Source organism: Silurus aristotelis, assembly GCF_946808225.1.
Source record: "Silurus aristotelis genome assembly, chromosome: 12".
NCBI classification, from domain to species: domain Eukaryota; kingdom Metazoa; phylum Chordata; class Actinopteri; order Siluriformes; family Siluridae; genus Silurus; species Silurus aristotelis.
The window spans coordinates 9,525,196-9,545,268 of NC_139585.1; the positions used below are offsets into that span (position 1 = coordinate 9,525,196).

The following is a 20,073-nucleotide window of genomic DNA, read 5'->3' on the forward strand; positions in this document are numbered from 1 at the left end:
GCTCAGGGAAAAGACCTGCTGATGCAGAAGATCCCGACGTGGCAGCAGGCATGTTCTGACCCTCATAAACTCCCAGACCGAGCTGTCCTTCTTGCACAGCAGATGAGTTCGGGGGGAGCACTGAGAACCGGACAACAGCATGCCCCTAAATCTAATCTGGTGATCTCAGATCCCATACCAGGAGCCAAACCTTTACTTGTTTCACCTGAACTGGCTGCTCTCATGGGCAACCAACAGGTGAGTGAAGGACATGGCTCAAATTGGTTATGACCAGGTTAACTTCATGACTTAATAGAGTAAAATAATAGAGACTCTTTTTCGAGGAAAACATGACAAATCCGGCAAACGAGGTACACGTAATATGTCCAGCTGCCTGGTGTAATGGACATTTTATAGGTTTGAATACTAAAATCTTTGGTGTTGGTGGAAACAGTTAATGTTTATTCTAGTATGTTGCACAATAGTCAAATCATAGTGTCATAGGAGTGAGAACTGCACATGTGCTATATCATATACTGTAGCACTGTTCAGAAAAGAAAAAAAAAACTTGTGTGTGTGTGTGTGTGTGTGTGTGTGTGTGTGTGTGTGTGTATATATATATATAATGAGGATCCTTTTAACATAGATATTGAACATTGGACTCTGTCTGTCTAAACTCATTTATTCATGTATTAATTTTTTTATGTATTTATTTATTCATTCGTCTACTCTGGGTGTGAGGCTCGAACACAATTTGGAAGTACCATGCACATATACACACATCTAGATGCAACTTAAAGTACCACATTCACTTGCCAGCATTTTCTGAGAGGTGAGAGAAGACCAGAGAACCAAGACAAAATTTGCTGCACCTACAAGAAATTTTTATGGCCTTAACGAATAGCTCAAATGGTTTAGAGGCAACTTAATTAAATAGTGAAATTATAACTTTTACCCAGTTTTACTTAGAACAGCCAAGGGGATCCATTCTGCTTCTTTTCTAAGTAGTAAAAACTAACCCTGGAGCTTTACTTACAGTGGGTTATAACAAAGAAGAAAATGTACTCCCTCTTCACTGTATTTTAAATCATCCCTAAATCTGACACACAATTTCAGCCCACAGCAGTCTTCCTGCATAAATTACGAAGACACTTCTCTGTCGTAGTATATCGACTTCATTGGAGCGTCTTTTATAGAAGATACAAGACAAACTGGACAGTTCGAAACATCTAACAATTCTGATGACATGTTCTATATCAGAAGATGTTTATTTGCAAATGTCAGCAGATCTAAAACCAAGCAGAAGCTATTAAATAAGAAAATGCTGATGGCAATAAAGGACCCTAATGACCTGGCACATTTCTGCTGCCTTCCTCAGAGAATGATGGGAATGGAAAGTGTTCCAATGTTGAATGGAACACCTGGGGCACATGGAGGAGAGGACTACCAGCACTGGATAGATAGCCAAGCTGCACAGGGCAAACCAGCCTCAACACAGGTCCACCGGCAAAGCAATGAGATCTACTCCAACACACTGCCTGTCCGCAAAGTGGCACCCACCAAGAGCAAGAGCACTCTGGGTAAGCACATGTAGACTTTTGAAAACCCTTTTTTTCTTTTTAACCTGATTGTTTTACACATACTAAAGGAAAGGCTTTAGCTATCTCCAGCCACTGGCTAGACCTTAAACTGGATGAGATATCTAAGGACAGATATCATTTCCAAATAAAAGCAGGTAGCTGTCTGCAGCAATTCTACCCTTTCTCCCTCTCTCTTTATTCATTAGAAGACAGTTTCTTTTGCACTCTGGCAATATGAGTCCAAACATGCTTAATGAAAACAGGCCAGAGCTGGAGGGAATAGAAAGGACAGGCTTTAAAAAGCCAGGAAAATGGGTGAAGGACACAGCTGGTGTCTGATGGTATTTTCAGATGCTTTAACAGCAAAGATCTAGGAGAAAAATATGTATATAAATATATGTATATGTAAATATTTTGACCAATGTGTGTTCTTACAGATGTATCAAATATAGAATAATTCTTTATTATAGTTTAATACCATAGTTAACACAGTGAAAACTGCTCTATCATAGTGTAAGCGACTGTTACTATACCTCAAACTCTTCTATCATTGAATACAGCAGAGACGCAGACACTGCCTAGGTCGAGCTCAGTTGCAGCTGGTCTGGAGAGGAATGGACGGACCCGTGTCCAGGCAATCTTTTCACACTCAGCTGGAGAAAACAACACACTGCTCAGCTTCACTGAAGGCGACATTATCACACTGTTGGTGCCCGAGGCTCGGGATGGGTGGCACTACGGAGAGAGTGAGAAGACGAGGATGTGAGTGGCACATATCTGAAACAATTTAGGCACATTGCTCTGAAAATATGTTTATTTAAACAAAGAAATGTAGTCAAACAGAAAAACTGTATAACCTGTTTACTGTATAAAGTACTTGTTTACTGTTTACTAGAATAGAAAAAATGATTATTTAAACAAACTCTCTGCACTCGTACAGAAACCCTATTAACTCAAAAGAAAACCCTTTTAGTCGTATTTACTGGGGAATCGTAAACTCTGTCAATAAAAGCATTAAATTTGCCACTCTTCGGTGTAAATTCAACACTACAGCCTTTATTATTTATAAAAAACTCCTTCTAAGACAAAAGAGAAAGTCTTACTAAAGCAGTGATTCAGCAGTTTTATTCTGCTGGTTTATATTCTACTCAATAAATCAAAGACTAATATGGTTAAGGATATATTTCTCACACAAATTGTGCTGGTATTTGTTTACACTAGGCGAGGATGGTTCCCCTTCTCCTACACCCGAGTGATTCCCGAGACAGACGGCAGCCGACTCGGCGTCAGGTAAAACAATAAATACATCAATAAATAAAGTCACAAATACACTATATAGACAAAAATGTGTGGTCGCCTGTAAATTAGAACTGAAGAGATATGATCGATTATGACTCAATATACTTTTAGGAGAAATCATTGATATGGTGCTAACGTATATGCACAAAAGTTTGTGGTTGGTATGTGCTTTTTGAACATTGATATTGTATGAGGAAGTCAGGTGTGGCAGAGAAGTATGTGAGGGTGGTGCAGGACATGTATGAGGACAGTGTGACAGCAGTAAAGTGTGCAGTAGGAACACAGGGAGAAGAAGTGGAGAAGGTGGAGGAGTTCAGGTACCTGGGGTCAAGAGTGCAGGCAGGGTGGAGTGGGTGGAGAAGAGTGGCAGGAGTGAATTGTGATAGAAGAGTATCTGCAAGAGTGAAAGAGAAAGTTTATAGAACTGTTATGAGACCTGCGATGTTGTATGGTTTAGATACAGGGGCACTGAGTAAAAGACAGGAGGTGGAGCTGGAGGTAGCAGAGCTGAAGATGTTGAGGTTTTCGTTGGGAGTGACGATGATGGACAGAATTAGAAACAAGTTTATTAGAGGGATAGCACATGTAGAACGTTTTGGACACAAGGTAAGGGGAGGCGAGATTGAAATAGTTTGGACATGTCCCTACATGGGGTATATTGGTAGGAGAATGCTGAGGATGGAGCCACTAGGAGGGAGGAAAAGAGGAAGGCCAAAGAGGAGGTTTATGGATGTGGTGAGGGAAGACATGCAGGTAGTTGGTTTGAAAGAGGCAGATGTAGAGGACAGGAGGGTATGGAGACGGATGATCCGCTGTGACGACCCCTAATGGGAAAATTCCTTTCCACATTTAGTCTCTATTTGCTGTAATAATAAACTCTACTCTTCTGGGAAGATGTTCCACTAGATTTCAGAGTGTGCTTGTGGAAATTTGGGATCTTTCACTCTCCAACCCATGTAGACTGTATGTTCATGAAGATCTCACTGTGCACAGGGGCATTATTATGCTGGAACAGGTTTGGGTCTTCTAGTCCAAGTGCAAGGAAAATATAATGCTACCAGATCCAAAGACATCCTATACAATTTTTCTTCTTTGTAGTAACAATATGAAGAAGAACTACATATAGCTGGAAAGGTCAGGTGTCGCAGTACATTTGTCTTTATAGTGTATCTTTGAAGTGGGTGGTTAGACCCTCTACTTCATTATCTACATTGTATAGATCACTAATTTGACATATGTATATATAATTTGATAGTTGACTAATATAAATTGTGTGTTCAGTTTTCAGCATGGTAGAAGTTCCAGCACAGGAAATCTTCTAGAGAGGGAATCGGTGGTCCTTCCGTCTCCCGATTACAGCTCTAATTCTCGGCTAATGGCACAGAACGCCTTACTGGGCAGACATCAGAGAACATTTAGCATGGCAACACCAGGATTCTCACAGGTATACACACACACACACACACACACACACACACACACACACACACACACACACACACACACACACACACACAACACACACAACCAATATACTGTGTTATTTGCACTCATCCATGCTTCCATACTTCATACATTTAGTTACTTATGAGATCAGTATTCATTATACATTGGTATCTCAGTCAATTTAATTATATACAGATGTAGATTTATTTCAATTTATTAAGTAAAATGACCTTTAAATCAAACAGTCCTTCTAATTTCAGTGTACATACAGGTTATGCATGTACATACATTTTCAGAAATGTTTATAGCATTTAATGAATTAGACAGAAAATAAATTAAGTAAGCTGCAGCTGGTCTGCACACGTTCACAACCCAGGTGGGATGAGCTCCATCAGAGCAGCTAGCATAAAGGACGTTTCAGAACATTACCCTCGGTATTGTGTGTGTGTGTGTGTGCGTGTGTGTGTGTGTGTGTGTGTGTGTGTGTGTGTGTGTGTGTGTATCTGTGTGTGTGTGTGTGTGTATCTATGTGTGTGTGTGTGTGTGTGTGTGTGTGTAAGGAGGCTTAGACTTAGCTGAGAGAATGAAATGTCCTAATATAATGTATTATAGTAAGAGTAATATTATACGCATTCAAAACTTTAAACCTCATTAACACTTCATTCTTTCAAACTTTTGACATGTAGTATATGTTCTGATTGTTTCGTCCTGACAGAGGAATGATTAAATGTTTAAATGTACCACACCCTGTAGGTTTACATCAGTGTCTCCATGAGCACTGTACACTGTGTTCGAGCTTTTTCAGTCTGGCCTGACTTCATCAGTAGTACACTCTTAACACAATTTGTAATGCCTGTTTAACGCAGTATTACTGCCACCTAGTGGTCATTCAGCATCTCATACACTTGAACGTCCTATTTAAAGGGAAGACTAAGGATTTGAGATTCAGACTAGCTGTTTTCTTATTCAGCATCAATATGCAGATCAGTGACACAGTGTTATTATTTTCCTACAGCAAGGGCTTGACAGCTACGAGGCCCGTTTCCCAACAAGGTAAGACCTTCAGATATTACATTGTATAATCATAGCCCATTTATTAAACAATTGATTTATTGCCAAATTGTTGGATCAGTAAATGATATCATGCATTAGGGAGGTTTTAAATTCTGTTTAAACCTTTTTTATTTTTCATTTTCACATTTTCTATTATAAATTGACTTTTTAGTTGTATTACAACTAAATTATCACATAGATCATTCAAACTATTATGAATGTGGCATGCAACAGCTTCTGTCTGCTTGACCTGCAGCTGGAGTGGCCATCTATAGTAGAAGGTTGAGGAGCGCTTGGCTAAAACCTGATCAGGTGGGCGGGTGACTAATCAGTGCACCCAAACCCATGATGGACAGACGGAGGGCAAACCTCCTGTTGTTTAAATGGGTTTGAAAATCCTTAGACATACCCCATATAGTTATATACCATTGTGATTTCCAGAAAAAAAAACTCCTCTCCCATAGATGACAAGCATTGTATCATTATATTTAGTTACATGTGACGACGGTGTCACACAAATAAAGTTCATATTCGTGCATACAAAAAAAAAAGACTAATAATTGCCTGCTAAAAAAAATAAATCAACAGCTTGGTACTGCAGAGCAGGTCATCACCATTACAACTATAATACATACTGGTAACACACAAACAACAAGTAAGACTTGGTTCCTTAACTGAAGTGCTCCAGAACAGCTAAATATCTAATGCTACAGTCATGACTAACTGGGATGTTTCTGACTTCTGACAGGAAAGTCTGCTTTTCAAAGCTTTGGCTTCTCCACGATTCAGATCCATGACTTTGAAAAACAGTAAGAACAAGAAATTAAGTTTTAACATCACATTTTCTTGAAAACATCAATTTTTCTCTTTTTGCTCTCTCAAAAAAAAGCAGTTGTTGCAACAAAAATGTTCCAAAGGATTAATGCTTAAGACTCCTTCCATAAAATTTTTCATTAATGTCTCCTCACAAGAAACCCCGAAATATCGAGATTAATCTGTTAATGTGGAAGGCTAATTTATATTCCTAATACAAGTATAAGTGTAAGTTGTTAGCATAGAAATATTAACAGATTAAAACCAATATATTGGTATATTCCATTGAATTTTTTTCTTAGGCTTTGCTTTGGCAGTAGTACAGACAAACAAGCCTGACCGGTCAGATTTAAATAGTCAGGAAGAAAAACAGTGAAACACAACATTACAAGCTAAACACTGACCATTGTGTGCTTGGGGATATAATTTCAACTTTTAATCTTTTTATATAATCACATACAAAGTGGAAGGTTTGCTCTTGAACTCTTTGGGAATTTCCAAATCAGAGTGGAGAACAGTTGTCATGAATGCAGCATAAGTCTAAGTTGTTCTTTTTTTTTAGCAGAGTAGAAATGTTCTTGTTCATCTATGGCCAAATTCCCCATACTTCGACATACATGCCAAACTACAGGGTTTAAATTCATACCTCGTTTTTTTTAAGGATTCTATATTTCTCTGCTTTATTGTGTGTTTCGTTCTCCCATTTCATTCTGTGTTTGGTTTTTGCTCCTTGCTTTTGCTTATTCCATGTTGGTCTTCTGTATTTTAGTCCTAACACATCATTTAGCTTTTAAATTCTTTAGAGGTACAAGAAACAAAAGCCAGGAGAATAGTTTGAACTTGCCGTACCCCCTCGTCCTGCCAGATATCACAAGGAGCACTACAATCTATCGAGTGGTTTTACTGGTATTTATAATAGCTAAAACATCTCTCACCAAGGAGTACTACCTTTTTGCTACTTCTAGGATTTAATCTCAGCTGTATGGGAAAAATACCACCTCAGACAGAAACCAATTCCACTACCATTAGCGTGAGAATAAAAACAAACAAAAACCTAATGATGAGTAAAAGCCATTGGCCACCAATTAACATTATGTAATGATTCCATGCTAAATGGTGGCTAGCTTAGCTGCTTTTATTCATTGCCTGCAAACATTAGTCCATTGCTGGTTTAGCGATTTCTTTAATTACATCAGCATTTAGCATTGGCATACTTGGTATAATCCGCAGTACCTTTATGTCAATCACTAAGCTCCTTGTGTTCATCCTGCAGTGTTGCTTTGTTCTTGTTGTGTTTGTGTGTCTAAACCCAACATGGCAGCCTCTCCCTCTTCTTGTTCCACAGTTCCGAGGTCAAATTGATTTCAACAGTGTGAAAGGACAGACACACAGACACCATCCGTCCTTCTCCCCTCACTCCCTCACTCGGTCGTTTCCCTTACTCGTCCATCCACCTTTTCACCCACCAAAGAAGAGGAGAAACACCCACCTCCCCTTTCCCTTTTATCACACCACTTGTTAGCTTCAGTAAATCTCCATGGAACAGAAATGCAGAATACTCTGGCTTGATCGTTCTCACAACCCTTCAGTTTTGAGGACTTCGGGTCTATTTTTAATGCGCTAACTGAAATGGACTCAAAAAATTGTATATGTAACTCTTGCTTTTCTTTCATGCATTTTGAAAGTGCACATTCTTCGGGTTACAGAAATGGGTCCAAAATCTAAAAATGGAGTACAGATGAGGCTGCACTCACGAGCGGCTGCCAAACGCTTTAACTTTTTACATTTTAGGTTAATGAAAGAGCTCTTTTACTTTCTCAAACAAATAAGCTTTTCTACGCTAAGTCTTTACAATTGATGTAATCTTCACAGTCAGCCAAAGTCTGTTCTTTTTCTTTTATTGCACTTAACATTTAGGATGTTCTGTAGCAGACAGCTCATTCTTCATCTGTGCTCCCATCAGTTTACCAAATCCCTGAAGAAACTGCTAGCACATTGTGTCTTTGTGTCTATATCTGTATCCATATGGCTGTTTTTGAAACAATGTGTAGAATGTCCAAGGGTCTGAGTCTGACAGCTTCTAAATGATATCAGTCCCAAAATCCCATTACAGACACATCACAGGAATAAAAGTAAAGATCGATCTCTGTAACTGTCTCACTTCATACCAACTGCACTCCTGAATGAAAACATAGATTTTCTTATTAAATAAGCTAACATTAAATTTCCAATTAAGAACCAATAAGCTATGCTTCTTGTACATATTTAAATTATATTTGTAGATGCAATAAAAAGACACAGTAGTGGCACATTGATAGTGTAGCTTCTTCACAGCTCCAATGTCCCTGGTTTGATTCTGTGCGAGTTCTCTGGTTCCCTCAAATGTCCTAAAAACATGCTAGCAGATGGATTGGTAACTATAAATTGCACAGAGTTTGTTTGTATGTCAACCTAATGTGGACAAGTGTAGGACAGGTTCTGGATCCACCATAGTTACACAAAGTGGTTCCTGAAGATGTACTCAAGGTTCTCAATGGTGCTCATGATTTGTTATATTTTTACTTTAATTAATACCAACATGTACTTGTCCTTCTGTGCTGAAATTAATCTGTACTGAATACAAATACTGGCAGTTGCTGAGATAATTCAAAGCTAGTCCAATGATGAGTAGATTGTGATGTTCTGTTTATTTGATGCTGTGAAATGAACTCAGTCATATTTAGACTTCTCCTTGGTGTTCTAGCTTGCTCTTAGCTCACATGAGGTTGTGTTGTTAATTAAAAGCATCCTTCTTCCCCATCTTTCCCTTTCAGAGAAACTGATGAAAAATTATGTTACGCCTGTTTTGTTATCTGTTGCACCGAGTAGCCAAGTAATGAGCTATGCATCTTAAATCACTGTTCTGATCATTAGCACTGTGGGCATCTTTAAAGTCCTGCCCTCGCCCTCAGCGAGAACATTCACTTGCAGCTGTTTGCCAGATCCCCTCTCACACTGTCTTGCATTTGCTGCAAAATTTAATGCTTGAACCATCTCATGATTATACATGCTGATGTAAAGTGTTGCACATGAGAAAACTCTCTGTATCGGGAAAAACTCCCCACAAGATATATTTCTTTTAGTGGCTGTATCTCTCTCTCTCTCTCTCTCTCTCTCTCTCTCTCTCTCTCTCTCTCTCTCTCTCTCTCTCTCTCTCTCTCTCTTTTCCTGTTGTCCTATCACCTATCCATTTGTCTTTCGGTGTGTGTGACAAATCTAAGCTCCTGCTTTCCTTTTTTGCCAATCCTGTCCATCTCTGTTTTGATAAATTTAGACACAAAAGCAGTAAGGGGTCAACGACTGGAAGCTGCCAGTGCTTCTTCTTTCTGCATTAGAATAAAGCCGAGGCATGACTGCCACGTTCTCCTCAGTCCTGGTGCCCAAACGGATACACTTGATCTACTCATTCTGTCTTTGTGCTTTGGAATGCTAATACTTGGATGTAAAGATCTAAAAAAGAAAAAAAAAGTATATATATAAATATATCATATAAATAAACCCTCAATATTAAACAGAGGGAATATACTGTGTATATAGATGCATGCATTTTGGGGGAACAACAATTCCAGTGTAATGTTGCAGCATAACCTAAAATGTATGGTGACTTTCTACTTCACAAACCTGAATAAAACTGTATTGAGACGAGAGCATGGAGTCATTCCTCAAGCTGCCTTACCTCGTGTCTGAACTCATGACTTCATAAACATGTTTGCTTGTTGCTATACAAATTGTTCAACACTTGTGTAATAAAGTTTAGAAATAATGTCATACATGAAAACGTTTTAACAACTTTGCAATATGGGTGTCAATCTGGGAAACCCTTCTGAAAAAACTTTTTTAAAATTTTTTGCTGTGATTTGCTCTGAGATTTAAACCATATATAATGTATAACCATATAACATGAAGTCTTGCCTAGACCTTGTCTTTGTATCTTCAAACATAATGCTAGGAAGTTTCCCAAAAATTGATTGTCACACTTGGATCGAGTTGTTGAAATGCTACATATCATAGTGAAATGGACAGTCTAAAATAGATAGATGTAATATTCTCCTTTCTCTTTTCATGCTAACCTGACTTTAACCGTAAAATGTCAAACTATCCAATATAATTTGATTTGTATAACACATATAACAAAGGACATTGTCTCAAGGTAGCATTACAGAGGTAAAGAAATTATAAAGTTGTAGAAAAGAATGTATAATTTTGGTGCTTTAAAGTTTGTTGCATGTTATTTCAAGTTTATCCCTTTTAACTATCAAACTATCAGGCTTTTAATGATCTTGAAGCAAATCTTTAGTCAAAAATTGGCAAAAAGTAAGCAAATGCATGCCAACATGTGGATATTTATTTTTGCTTCAGTGAAGTGTGGTTAAACTCTAAAGAAAAGAAACAGGGGTATTCATTTATATGGTGTTTTTGTACACAAAAGTCTTGGTAATTGATTTAACTACTCAACTATTTACTGTTGACAACTGATGAAGTCATCAACATGAATGGAATAACACAGACTCTTATTTATAAAAAATAAAATAAAAAAAAGCTTTTCCCATAAGGCTAAGAAATGTAATCAAAACTATCGTTAACTAATTTTCTTTATCTGTTTGTTTGATTAATTGTATAATTTCCTGATCAAAGATTTGTTTTAAAGACTATTACATGCTTACAGTTTTTTGGCCAGGAATGTATACTTATTCCTGGTTGAGATACAAGAAGCATATTTGCAGTTGTAGTTTTTAGAAAAATATAGGGCAAAAATACAGTATACGTGAAGGGTTTTCCCAGGCCACCACACATATTAGATTCATTTTTGCCAGGTGTCCCAATAGTCACAGCAGATTTGAAAAAGCCAGTTTAGTGTAATATTGTGATTTCTCAGGATTGTTTCCATAGCACACTTTTTTAAACCTTGCCTGGCAACCTAGTCCAAATATTTTGTCCGTTTTTGGACAAACTATATTCATTTACTTGAGAAAAGCAGCAACATTTCTTACCTGCCTATTTGAAGTCCTAAGTGTCATGAATGTGTCTAATGGGAAGGATAGAGTCTGTGGTGAGTGAAGTATGCGTTAAGCTTTAATATGCTTTATTTACTTCCCTGTCATATGCAATTCACTCTTACATATAAGACTCTCCTGGATGTATCCTGTGTTTTTTGTCTGTTTGTTTATCCTTTTGCTAGTTTGCTCTTCAAGAATCTTATCTAACAGAGGTGCTGTATTTCTTTACTCATTAATACACACATGATAATCACAATAACACACAGTAATGTTCCTGTATGTAAGTCTTAATAAGGTCCTTGACTTTTTACTCCAGGAGCTGCAGGTCCACGCTTGGCTTTCTTTTCCTGCAAACCTTTCTTATTGAATAATGAGAACTTTTATTACCATACAAAGACAATATGTCATACTTTTAAATACTACATAGATGGCATTGATGTAAAGTTGAACTAAATCTATGTGTACCCTATGTATGTCTACTGATCCTGACCACTTGTAGAAGATGTGAAATTAATTAGATCCAAGGTTATAAATGTTTTTTTTTTATTAAAACAGGTTTTTAAACACAAGAATTCTTCTTATTCTTTCAGCATGGGCCCTGAATTTGCCCGCTTTTGAATGAGCAATAATGATGTAAGTGACTTATTGCCTCAGTTTGATTTTCTTCATGGACCATTACTCATGGAGTTAATTGGCTTCCTTTTTCATCTCTCTCCACCCAACTTACATAAAGATTTAATAAAATTCCTAGAATGTCTTAGTGTCCTTCATCTTAGGAATAAACTTGTGCAACTTTTTCTTAGAACCATCAAATATTTAACCAAAAGTTTGATTCAGCTAAAAAATAAGAGATTGTTGTACAAATATATTCCCTGAATTGCTAATAATTCTCATTGCAGCTGCTTGCAAAATCAGTTATTTTACTGCTAAAATATTATGCAGATCATGTTTTATTTTTAAAAAGTTAAATAGCATTTTTAAACTCTTCAGTGAAATTTTAATTTGCATGCTAAATGAAACAAATGGCTCATTGGATCTGCTTTTAGCATATATAAAGCCTTTTAAGCACCTCCATGTGGTACAGTATGTTCCTCTGTAGACTGAACAGTCAACGTTGTGGTTTGTGTTTGTAGACTTCCAGATCCTTTCAGTACCTTCATGTCCTGACGGTGCCACAGCATCTTCATCCACAAGCATAGATGTAAGTTGGCCACCGTGTAGGACGTCCTTCTACAGGACAGACATCTACAATCCTTCTTTCCAAACACTATGGCAATAATTAAGAGACCTTTGAGTAAAGCTACTACATGTTTGCATATGCAAGGGTTACACTGGTTGAACTGGGATTGTATTTACATCAGTGGAACTTTATTATGATTATGATTATGATTATTATTATTATTATTATTTTGATTTGTAATAATAATAATAATATTAAGCAGTAGGTTTGCATTGCCTCCTGTAATCATAAGTTCTCCTTGTGATAAAATTTTATTCAATGATTTAAGCAGTCCATTCCAGACATTTTTCTCCAGTTCTCTGCTGAAATCTATCATAAAATTTATCATAACTCTTATTCTTAACGTAGTATTTGCAATAACAATGTAACGCATGCATGCATTAAATACAGCCAGAAAATTATAATGGTGCCCTTAGAAATGAGCTTTAACAAATGTACAACATAAGATTAAATAAAAAATAGAAATTTAATTAGATTAGCAATATACATAAATGTTTTCTTGTTATAAATATATAGACTATATGAACAAAACCTTTAGGACATCTGACTTTTTCAACCATATGTGCTTCTTTCCCAAACTGTTACCATGAAGTTAGATGTACACAATTGTATATCAGTGTATAGCATTAGATTTTTCCTTCACTTAAACAATGGGAACTGACTTTGCTAACACCCTTGTGGTTGAACCAGCACAAATCTCCACAAGCACACTCCAAAATTTAGTGAACATCTCCACAGAAGAGTGGAGGCTATTATAACAGCAAATGGTGACTAAATGTGGAAGGGGCTGTTAAAAAAGCACATACACATCCCTGTATGTTCAGGTGTTGACAAACTTTTGGCCATACTGTTTAAGGGCTGTCAATTGATGAAAATATTTAATTTACATGATGGTCATTTAACTTGTGATTAATCACAACTTGATTATTTATGCAAATGTATGTTTATTATTAGTGAAACCATACTCAACATAGAGCATTAAGACAACATATTCTTTAAGGTTTTAAGGTAATTATAGTGTTTTAAATCACGTAAATCATCAGGAAACCACACAAAAGATTTGCTATGTTTCAACATGGATGATTAATGAGGTGATACCGGAGAAATGGAATCTCTTCTAACTTTTATACGGATTACATAATCAAAGGATAATTGTTTTCGATGTGAATGGGTTTATTTGAAAGTAAACATTTTCACTCTCTATTCATATATGAATAGTATATAATATTTAATTATATACTATATATAGTATATAATATTTAATAATTATTTTTATTAAATCATTTTATTATTTATTATTATTATTTATTATTATTATTATTATTATTATTATTATTATTATTATTATTATTATTATTATTATATACATATTATGTCTGTGGAGCAAGAGATTCAGGTTGTTTTAATTGTGTCAGTGAAGAAAGTTTTTTTTTATATCTGATTAAAGAAAGGACGTGGTAAATAAATTTGCGTTGCGTTGAAGGTTTTAATTTCACCTCTTTTATATTTATTTATATTTTTTTATAAAAATGGTCAGACAGAAATGTGGGCTGCATTAATCGCCCATTAATAAAATTAGTGCCGTTAAAATGAATTTGCGTTTGAAATTAATTTTGACAGCCCTAATATATATGTATGATGTCGCTAAAAGTTATATTTAAAAGTTATACATACAGTATCGTTCAAAGGTTTGGACACACTTTTTCCACTTTTTTTTCTTTATTTTTATTATTTTTAACAGTGTCCATTTAATACTCAAGACATCCAAACTATAAAATACCATGCATGCCTCTTCTGCTTGTTGTTCTCTGAAAACAATAGTAGATTTTCTACAATTCAAGCATGACAACCATAATGATGCAGTCACACCTGACTCACGCAGTCTCCTCTGAACAATGGATGTTAAAATACATCTGCCATTTGGACATTTCTGAGGCTAGTAATTCTAATAAATGTATCCTCTGCAGCAGAGGTAGATCTTGGTCTTCCTTTCCTGGGATATTCCTCTTGAGAGCCTGTTTCATAATGGCATTTAATGGTTTTGGAGACTGCACTTGGGGATCCATTAAAGTTCTTGAGATTTTTGGGATTGACTGACCTTTATTTCTTAAAGTAATGATGGACTGTCTTTTCTCTTCACTTAATTGAGTGTTTTTCGCCATTATATGGATTGGACTGTAGTTGTAGTAGCCCTAATAGGGCTATTGACTCTTAACTCACCCTTTACTCCTTAAAGCCTTTCCCTTTAAGAAGGCTCTCGACAAGGCACAACTGTGAATTTAAAACCATTCCAGGTGAATACCTTGTAAATCTGATGAGAGAATGGCATGAGTTTGCCAAGCTTTCATCAAAGCTAAATGTAGCTACTTTTGACAATCTAAAATCTAAAACATATTCTGAGTTATTTAAAATTTCTAGTTGTGTACTACATCATTTCTTTAATTGATTCAGTATTAATTTAGAATGTTGAAAATAATGATAATATAGAAAATTATTTTGACTGGTACTATATATATATATATATATAACATTACATATATTGTTAAGATGTCCAGATGAACCGTATCATCATCGTCATCATCGCTTATGATGAATAATGAAACTGTATTAGCAATAGTGTATCACGTCCTCATAGCATAATTCAATTGTACAGATAACACATATTGCCTGTTAAACATTTTTGAACACAAAAATGGCAAATAAATACTGTATAAATATTTGTAGAACTGTTCCTAAGGGGAATCTAAAGTCATATTTAATTTAAAGCAGACTCATTCGGAGAGCCTAAAAATGCCTGACATAAATGTAATTAGAAATATGTGATGTGCTGCAAGTGCCTGCTTTAAGTGATAAAACATTTTCACCCTTTTCCAAAGACATATCTGATTTTTCTCAATTCACTCATTGTTGCATTAAACAAAACTCTTCAAATAGAAGGTGTTCAAAAACTTTTGATTGGCAGTGCATGTCTGCATCCTTGTAATTGATAAACAGAACAATCCCACAATGGATAACTGTATTTGTATAGTTTGTGCCTGCCAATCTTATTGTTTCTTGTTCTTTCTTTTTGAATGAATTGAATGTAGCCATTACCTGTCTTGTTTTTGTGTTTCACGCTAGAAGTAGAAATAGAAATACAATTTCAGTGTTTTTGCACATTGTAAAAGTTCTCATTTGTCACACAAAATTAATATTTTAAAACCATAATGTATTGGATTATATAAATAAATTAATCACCTGCAAAGAGAAACATTGTTTTCTATTTATTTATAGTTCCCAGACAGAATGGACACCAGACTGTTTCCTTTGAAAGCAAAGCAGTATTTCTGTGTGCCCTGCTAAATATAAATAAAAAAAGGTTGTCGACTCATGGCCATTTGTGGCTAACCTATTAAAGTAGGTCACTTTTGTTCCATTTTATGTCTTGCCTGAAGTTTAACAAAGTGGAGCGAGTCAGACATATACTTTATTCTTTGAAAATATAGTTTAAATTCTTTGTTGCTGTGTGCACAGAGAGCAAACGGTAATCATAGGTAATTTCTTCATCTCCTGTTTTCAACTTTTTCAGCATTTTATACTTCAGACAAGCTGTTTTTTTTATCAGGTCCTGATGGTAGTGGATGGTGGACATGATCAAGGCCTAATGTTACAAACCTGAGAATTTTTGCTGGGCCATTATGTCCTAACTGAATTTAAAGCTGACAGATATGTGATAAGTGTGCCTAGCAGGCTATTAGGATGCTGCTGATTACTTCTTTACTCTTACAATGCACGGTCACAGTAAGATTATCTGTGAAGAGCACAGACACATACTGAGCCCATGTTGCAGCATTAAAATAAACAGAAAAAAGGCTCAGCTGCTCTTCCCCATACTAAGAAAAAAAAATTAACATCTCTGAACGCAAGAACGCAAGTTTGAATGGCACAGATGCCGCTGCTGGAGGCTGGTCCAAACACACTGTGCCACCTGCTTGACAGGTCTTTGGCAGGCAGGCCCAGAAAGCACTTAATAATCGGCTAGTTTTGTCCAAATCACAAATTAGATCAACATTTTTTGGGGAGCATGTTATTTTTTATGTATACTTACCTCTCATTACATTACTCTCACAAACTTGGGTTTCAGAAAATGCAGGAGTGGATCAATTGAATTACATAATACTGTGTAGGCATTGTTGGTGCTGTTCTGCCAGTTCAGGATGCTTATATGTACTTGTGCTAGATCAGGAAGAGTGTTAACGCATCTCAGAATTCTTATGCAGTGGACTGAAGAATAAGCAGCTAATAAGATCAGGTTACCGAGCACATTTTTTTTTTAGTTTTATTGTCAACCACCATTCTGCCCCACAACGGTCCATGACCCACACCAGACAGATTGCTTAGATTTTTTGATTTTGCGACTGGGGTTTAAAGAAAGGCTGTACTTTTCTCTATTTTGCTCAATTATTGTGTCTGTAGTTTAAAACAAACTGTTAGATTTTCTCTTGTTTCGTTGCTCCATGCTACATCTGGAATTTAACAAGGAGCGTTTGATTATGGCTTGATTGCTGTGTCTAGTGGCTGAAGTTGGTGCATGGTGACTTCTAACAGATAGATACTTTCAGAGTTCAGCACCAAAGAGAAATGTCAAACAATTCATTCATTTATTTTTTATTTTTTTTTGTTCATTTGACACCCAAGAGGGACAGATATTTATGGAAACCTTCACACAACATATAACTTTATCCAATTTATATCTTTATAGATTCCTACTCAATAGCATCATTCAACCAAATATGTTTTCCTTCACCATAAAAATCACCATAATCTCACACAGATTCATGAGTATTCTAATGACTGAGGCCCCGTTTGTGCTGGATTTCATATGAATCAGTCACAAACTACAAGCAAGAACACTGTCCATTACTCTATGATTATCAAGCACTGTCAGTGTCCAGTAATTTCAGCCAACAACCCCAGGTGTACCACTATAATGTTTCTCTTTGGCAACAGATATATATATATATATATATATATGATAAACTCTTACAGTCCAGCAACAATTTAATACAGTTTAGGATTTTAAAACTGTTTTATATAATACAAAAATAGTACAGATTGCTGTCTAGTTCAATCTAGGCTAATCTATTTAGAACAGTGATGCCAGAAGAGGCAAACAAACATTGAACATGAGAGGATAGTTAGGATGGTATTTTTCTTTTTTTTTTCCACTTCTAGCTTGGGGTCCAGAGTACAGAGATTTTCAGAGTGCATTGAATTCCTCTTTACCTTGTCAAATGAGTTCATATTTAGAGAGAAAATTATTTTACCCCCACTCCCCAACAGTGTTCACAAGAAAATGAAACTTGTATTGGACAGAAATTCTGTAACATAACAATAAGTACAGTACATTTTTTTAGTAGTTTTTGTCTATCCTAATAAATAACCATAATAATACTTGTCCATAGGCTGTGCACTAATTGCCATTAGAATGTTTTTCTTTCTTCTATTTCTTTATAAATTTTTCAAAAGTGACAAGACAGGAATTGAGTATCAAATAAAACAATTAAAATAAATAAATAAATAAATAAATAAATAAAAACAAAAACATTACACATCCCAGCTCTGGTCCTCATAATGTAGCAGACATGTACAGCATCAGGTATACATGCTCATCATAAAAAGCATGTTTTACAGTCTAAAGTATTAAAAGGTCCATTTGCTTGGACTATGATATGATTTCAAGCATTGAAAGTGATCGAATTGCCTTTTCCTATTTTTGGATTTTTAAAGCAGTTCTTGTTCTATTGCCAAAATAAAACTAAATAAAGTTTTTATGTTACACTGCTAAATTGCATTGTGGAACTGAGGTTATTTTAACCTAACCAAGGCAGGGTAGACAGTATGACGTGAGAAACCATTGTTTTTGGAAAAAAACATGAATTTTTTTTTTGCATGATACTGACAATAATTGAAATTTAAATAATAATAAGTAAATACTGAAATAGTAGTTCGTAGAACTGTATTTATCAACCAGGCAAACATTGACTTTCCAAAAATTTAAACCAATGAAAAAGACACATTTTATTTAGAGATCTTATTTTAAGTTTAACATTTTAACATAAAGCAGCTGGTCTAAGTCTCATGATGTTTCATGACCCTGTATAATCTGCTACTTACAAGTAGATGGCTGACTCAAGGCAGCTATGTGTTTCCTCCCTCCCAAAACTTTAAGCAGCTTGGAAAAGTCTGCCAGTTTTCTGTTAGGTGACATAGGCACAAGGCTTTTGCTCTGATGCCTTATCAAATAAATAGAATGTAAAAAGAACGTGAGTTTCCTTTCTCATAATTAAATGTAACATCATCCATTTACAAACAATAAGCTAACTTAATTTCTCCTAATTTAGTGCCATAAATCATTGTTAGCAACATTGTTCATTAGTTCGTCATTACTTCACAGTCACAGTCATTGAAAAAAAAAAGTCTCTTGATTTGATTTACAATTTTTTTTTTTTCTGGAACAAAACATTTTTGATTGTATCACTGATTTCAAGAGCATACCCATAATTCATGAAAATATTCAATGTTTTTAATGTAAATGTCATAAGGATCCCATGTCTTCATGGTACATATACTGTAGTTCCTTCAAAATTGTCACCAGCTCAAAATAGGTAGGGTTCTAACAAATATGGTATTATAAGGGATTTTCACAATTTATAACGTGTTCATTTCATAGGTGTGTTCATTTGGAATTGGTTCATTAAGGATCATTGTGTGACTAGTTGCAAACAGTAGTAGGCACTGCCCTTGATAGGATTCCAAACCTTCTTGAATCTTTTTCAATGAAAAGAGGTGCATGCAGAGCACTCCGTATAGATGGCAGTGGTGTGCAGTGCTTATTCTCTATCCCCGTCCTCACTGCTTCCTGTATGTCAAAGGGAAAACAGAGCATTTTGCACTTATGAGGAAATGATATTTTATGATCATCTGAAGTTAAAGTCTTTCAGTAATTAAATCCATTTTCAAGTTTGTAAAATAGCTGCTGTAAAACTATTTTTATAGGAACATAATGAAATGTAAATATAATCAAAGATGTGTATTTAAAAGCATTTTACCTCCTGCAGAATCCATATCTGAGTCTGAAACATGAGTGATGGAGAAACGTGAAATTGGGGTTGGAGAAACTGTGAAACGTGAGAATTGAACTACAGGCTTGTTATTTGTTGCACTGGGTGGAAGGCTTGGTTTAGCCTTGATGTCTGGGGGTGAATCCTTAGAGGAAGTTGGTAGTGGCAGCAAAGAGAAATCATCGTCCCACTCATACCCTGTACCTGCACACAATGGAGATCATGAAAATACATAGACACTAAGCAGTATTGAATATACCATCTCTTTACAGATATAGAAATGTGTTCTTACTCTCTTCTGAAATGTTTCCATCTGAAGAGTCATCAGTGGAATTTGCCTTTTCCTGCAGGTTCGATGCTGTGCACCTTGTACCCTTTGTCCTTGTTTCACCACCCAGGGGAAAGGCATGTTCTGATAGTTCTCCGGTTGGACTTTCCTAGAAAAGTGGAATGTTTTTCATTACTTTTTTGCTGTTTTGTGGGAGAACAAAATCAGAAATCCATTCAAACTACTGTAAGTTAAG

The 20,073-nt window shown here is 35.8% G+C and overlaps 2 protein-coding genes across 24 annotated transcripts in view; one reads left to right on the forward strand and one right to left on the reverse strand.

The window, feature by feature from the left end:
* Positions 1-12,588, forward strand: part of baiap2b (BAR/IMD domain containing adaptor protein 2b) — a 49,448-nt gene extending 36,860 nt beyond the window's left edge. For 5 of the 20 annotated variants that reach the window (XM_083556564.1, XM_083556562.1, XM_083556580.1 and 2 more), the window contains 7 exons: positions 7-237; positions 1,358-1,559; positions 2,120-2,321; positions 2,781-2,849; positions 4,140-4,302; positions 5,320-5,357; positions 9,484-9,854. In XM_083556564.1, coding sequence (XP_083412690.1) covers positions 7-237; positions 1,358-1,559; positions 2,120-2,321; positions 2,781-2,849; positions 4,140-4,302; positions 5,320-5,357; positions 9,484-9,544 — 966 coding nt within the window. In that variant the 3' untranslated portion in view covers positions 9,545-9,854. Of the gene's footprint in view, positions 1-6; positions 238-1,357; positions 1,560-2,119; positions 2,322-2,780; positions 2,850-4,139; positions 4,303-5,319; positions 5,358-5,613; positions 5,670-6,105; positions 6,167-7,515; positions 9,855-11,796; positions 11,840-12,339 lie in introns of those variants that run through there. The other 15 variants (XM_083556571.1, XM_083556565.1, XM_083556572.1 and 12 more) reach the window with 8 other exon arrangements.
* A 4,489-nt stretch (positions 12,589-17,077) lies between these two features.
* aatkb (apoptosis-associated tyrosine kinase b) overlaps positions 17,078-20,073 on the reverse strand; it is a 50,756-nt gene continuing 47,760 nt past the window's right edge. For all 4 annotated transcript variants that reach the window (XM_083556373.1, XM_083556375.1, XM_083556374.1 and 1 more), the window contains 3 exons: positions 19,842-19,986; positions 19,538-19,753; positions 17,078-19,347 (listed from right to left, as the gene is read on the reverse strand). In XM_083556373.1, coding sequence (XP_083412499.1) covers positions 19,319-19,347; positions 19,538-19,753; positions 19,842-19,986 — 390 coding nt within the window. In that variant the 3' untranslated portion in view covers positions 17,078-19,318. The remainder of the gene's footprint in view (positions 19,348-19,537; positions 19,754-19,841; positions 19,987-20,073) is intronic.